At 38.3% G+C, this 3,182-nt stretch overlaps 1 protein-coding gene across 1 annotated transcript in view; it reads left to right on the top strand.

Moving 5' to 3' along the window:
* Positions 1–972, top strand: part of LOC137985003 (GFP-like fluorescent chromoprotein FP506) — an 11,583-nt gene extending 10,611 nt beyond the window's left edge. Inside the window, exons 4-5 of the mRNA XM_068832393.1 lie at positions 1–150; positions 771–972. The exon at positions 1–150 is cut by the window's left edge and continues 60 nt beyond it. Coding sequence (XP_068688494.1) covers positions 1–150; positions 771–903 — 283 coding nt within the window. The 3' untranslated portion in view covers positions 904–972. The remainder of the gene's footprint in view (positions 151–770) is intronic.
* The last annotated feature ends 2,210 nt before the right edge of the window (positions 973–3,182 follow it).

The raw sequence follows: 3,182 nt of genomic DNA, 5'->3' as shown, positions 1-3,182 counted from the left end.
TGGACCTGTGATGACAAAGGCTACGACTGGTTGGGAGCCATCCTCCGAGAAAATGGTACCCAGTGTTGGGATACTGAATGGGGATGTCACCATGTACCTCCTGCTAAAGGGTGATAAGCGTCACCGGTGCCAGTTCCGCAGTACTTACAAGTAGGTTATTTTGAGTAACGTTTAAATAGTTGATATATCACTGTACGGAAAGCGACAACTACAAAAACGAAAAATGAATTTCCACGTTGTTGTGTCGTTTTTCTACATGATGGATAGTTTTATATTGAAATTCCATGAGCCGCAAGCGATTTGAATACCGAAGTAGAAATGTTGTTCCTTTTAATGAACTTGTTATTTCTTTTCTATGGATTTAACTATGGACGTCAAAGATCATTGAAAGATGAATTAGAGGCTGACACATCTCATCAGGTCTCCTGTGAAGTCTAGTGTTAAAAAAAAAGGACACGTGACAGACCATAGCAGCTAAAGTTGACCTTTACTTGTGTACGTTTTGTTTTCCCATTTCAGACCACGCGATGTTCTCAAGGGAAATTTTCCTTTTGTTTTTTCATAAGTTTGCGTACATATGCAAGTGTGTAGGACGACATTTGAAAGAAGCTGTTCGTCTAGCTAGAGTAACATCACGTGGTCTGAAATGGGAAAACAACGGTGCAAGCTAAAGAGGTCAATTAGGACTTCTTATCAGTCTCCTTCCCCCACTCCTTTTTCAAATTCCTGGATGCAATGCTCAAGAATGAATCTTTCTTTGTTTGCCACAGGGCAAAGACTGAACCGAAAGAGATGCCAGACTTTCACTTCGTGGAGCATAAGATCGTAAGGACCGACCTCGGTGGCCGAGACCAGAAATGGCAACTGGTGGGAAGTGCTTCTGCATGTGGAAGCTCCTTGTGAGCGAGAAGGCTTTTCAAAACTTTGTTGTAATACCCTGATGACAATGTAGTCCGAACAAGGCCAGAAGAAATAAAGCACATTTGAAATAATCTACTTTGAGTATTGTCCTTATATTTGTTTACTAATGAATACTGTCTAGATGCTCAATCCATCCTTCTTCTACAGATATTTCCATCAAATACCTATTCCATTACACTGAGTGACCACTCATGCACATCCCTCTGAAAAAGATTCTTATCTGATTTCAAGTTGTTGTGCTCATTAAAAATAGAACTCAATCTCCAAACGCAGCATAGAGGAGAGATCTCCTGAGTTTCTTTTTTTTTTTACCAACGATCAGAATTTTTTATGTTTGAGAAAGCAAACTTACCTTTTTTCCTAGGCAATTATCTTTTATTCGCAAGGCTTATCTGTCTTTGACAATTGCATTTGAAAAGGGCGGCCATTTAACAACCTTGAAGTCAGAATAGACTTATGCAAGGCCTTAGCTCTGATTGGTCCTTATTCGTGTTTAAATTCCTGATAAAATTCGTTGATAAACAATTAAATGCATTAACAATAAATATATCTAAAACCTAAAGGACGTCTTTGTGGGAGATTTAGTCTTCTCAAGTTAATAACATAAGTGGATGACCATACAATGTTAGATTTGGATATATGAACGTATGAATATAGAGATAATTCGGTCTTAGTAGAATAGACAACGCCACCTATAAACACATTCCGACAGATTTAGCCATTTTATTACAGATGAAGTTAATGTATGATTTTCAGGAGAGATTTTCATAAATAATTACACAGTCTTAAATTTAGTTTGTTTTTGTTCCAATTGCACATTATCAAAGAACATAGGTGTTTTGTTAGGTAATTTACTCTTGCCTAGGTTTGAATACTATGTAATTAGTCTTCTTCAACATCACAAACGGAGTCTTTAATCATTGTTAAAAATATATCTGGCTGCTCTAAGATTGATCATAAATTGATCATCTTAAATGTTCTTCTTAAGCCTTTTTAACCACTTGAGTTTCTGCATTTTGCAGAAAACCGTTTACCTAATGTTTTTATGTGGGGGACCACGAGAGCTTATTATTTGAAAATTAAAGGGGCACTGTCATGAGCTGCGCATGCTCGAGTTTGTTCGCTCTCGCGCTCACGGAAAATTCTAGACACATTATGGATTCACGCGTGAGTCACGTATATTCGCAGTTAATGCATTCTACGTCAAACATAGCGCCCAGAATTTAATATTTACCTGTCAGGAAGAACTTTCCGGATCAATAAACTTTTGTAAATGCGAAAGTGCCTGCAATACAAAGCGAAATTACTGTCGCTGCACGCTTCGTAGCCAGCATCGAATTTAGCTTACAGCCAGGCGTGAAAAATTATTTTCTTCAGATAAATACGCTTGTGCGTGTCATTGCACTCCTTCAGGCCTAGGTATTCTTTGGGATCCGTTAAAGCCTTCCTTTTTCTCCCGGAGTTTCTCCTTAGTCCACCATAGCACTCCCCAGTGGACGCCATTTTGAATTTGTTGATTCAACTTGAAAAAGTTAACCTAAAACTTGTCAAGTTTTCGCAAGACGCTAGCGCATGCGCAACTCATGACAGTGTCCCTTTAAGCAACAACGATCGCGAAAGCAACGAGAACGTCATCGCAAAATATAAATTCGCGTTATTGCTATCACTTCGTGACTATTTCAACCTTTTTAATATGTCAAGGGCGAGGTAGTTCCTCAAGAATGACACTGATTGGAACGGTGTTTCATTTAGGGAAAGAAAATGAAAATTTATCCTCAAGCGCTGACGTTCTTAAAAACACAGACTCAATAATAAACGTGACTTTCGACTATCGGCCACATATATAAATTCTTCTAGGATATAGTCTCTAGCGCCCACAGATAAACCGTTCCAAGCTGTTACTCCCCTGTACAGGAAATAACTTTGTCCTGTCTTAGAAGATACCTTAGGTATAAACAGGTTTCCACTTGCGGCAGATCTTGTGTTGACTTGATGTTTATCTTTAACATACTCAAACCATAAAGCCTAACATACTCAAACCATATAAACCTATTTTAATTACAGGGATACATTAGAATCCAAATTCCCAAGCACCAGAAGCACGTGAGCTTCTGCAAGTACTTCATCACCCATTTTGAATAAAAGCTGTTATTATATCAACACCAATGAAATGCCAAGTGAGCTTTCGCGAGAAAACATGATATCTTCACACGTGAAAATATCACTGTTGCTATGGTTACATTTAGAAATCACGCTTTTCG

This window comes from Montipora foliosa, chromosome 14, assembly GCF_036669935.1.
Source record: "Montipora foliosa isolate CH-2021 chromosome 14, ASM3666993v2, whole genome shotgun sequence".
Taxonomy (NCBI): Eukaryota; Metazoa; Cnidaria; class Anthozoa; order Scleractinia; family Acroporidae; genus Montipora; species Montipora foliosa.
Note: the sequence above shows the minus strand (reverse complement) of the source record. Positions and strands in the feature narration are given on the sequence as shown.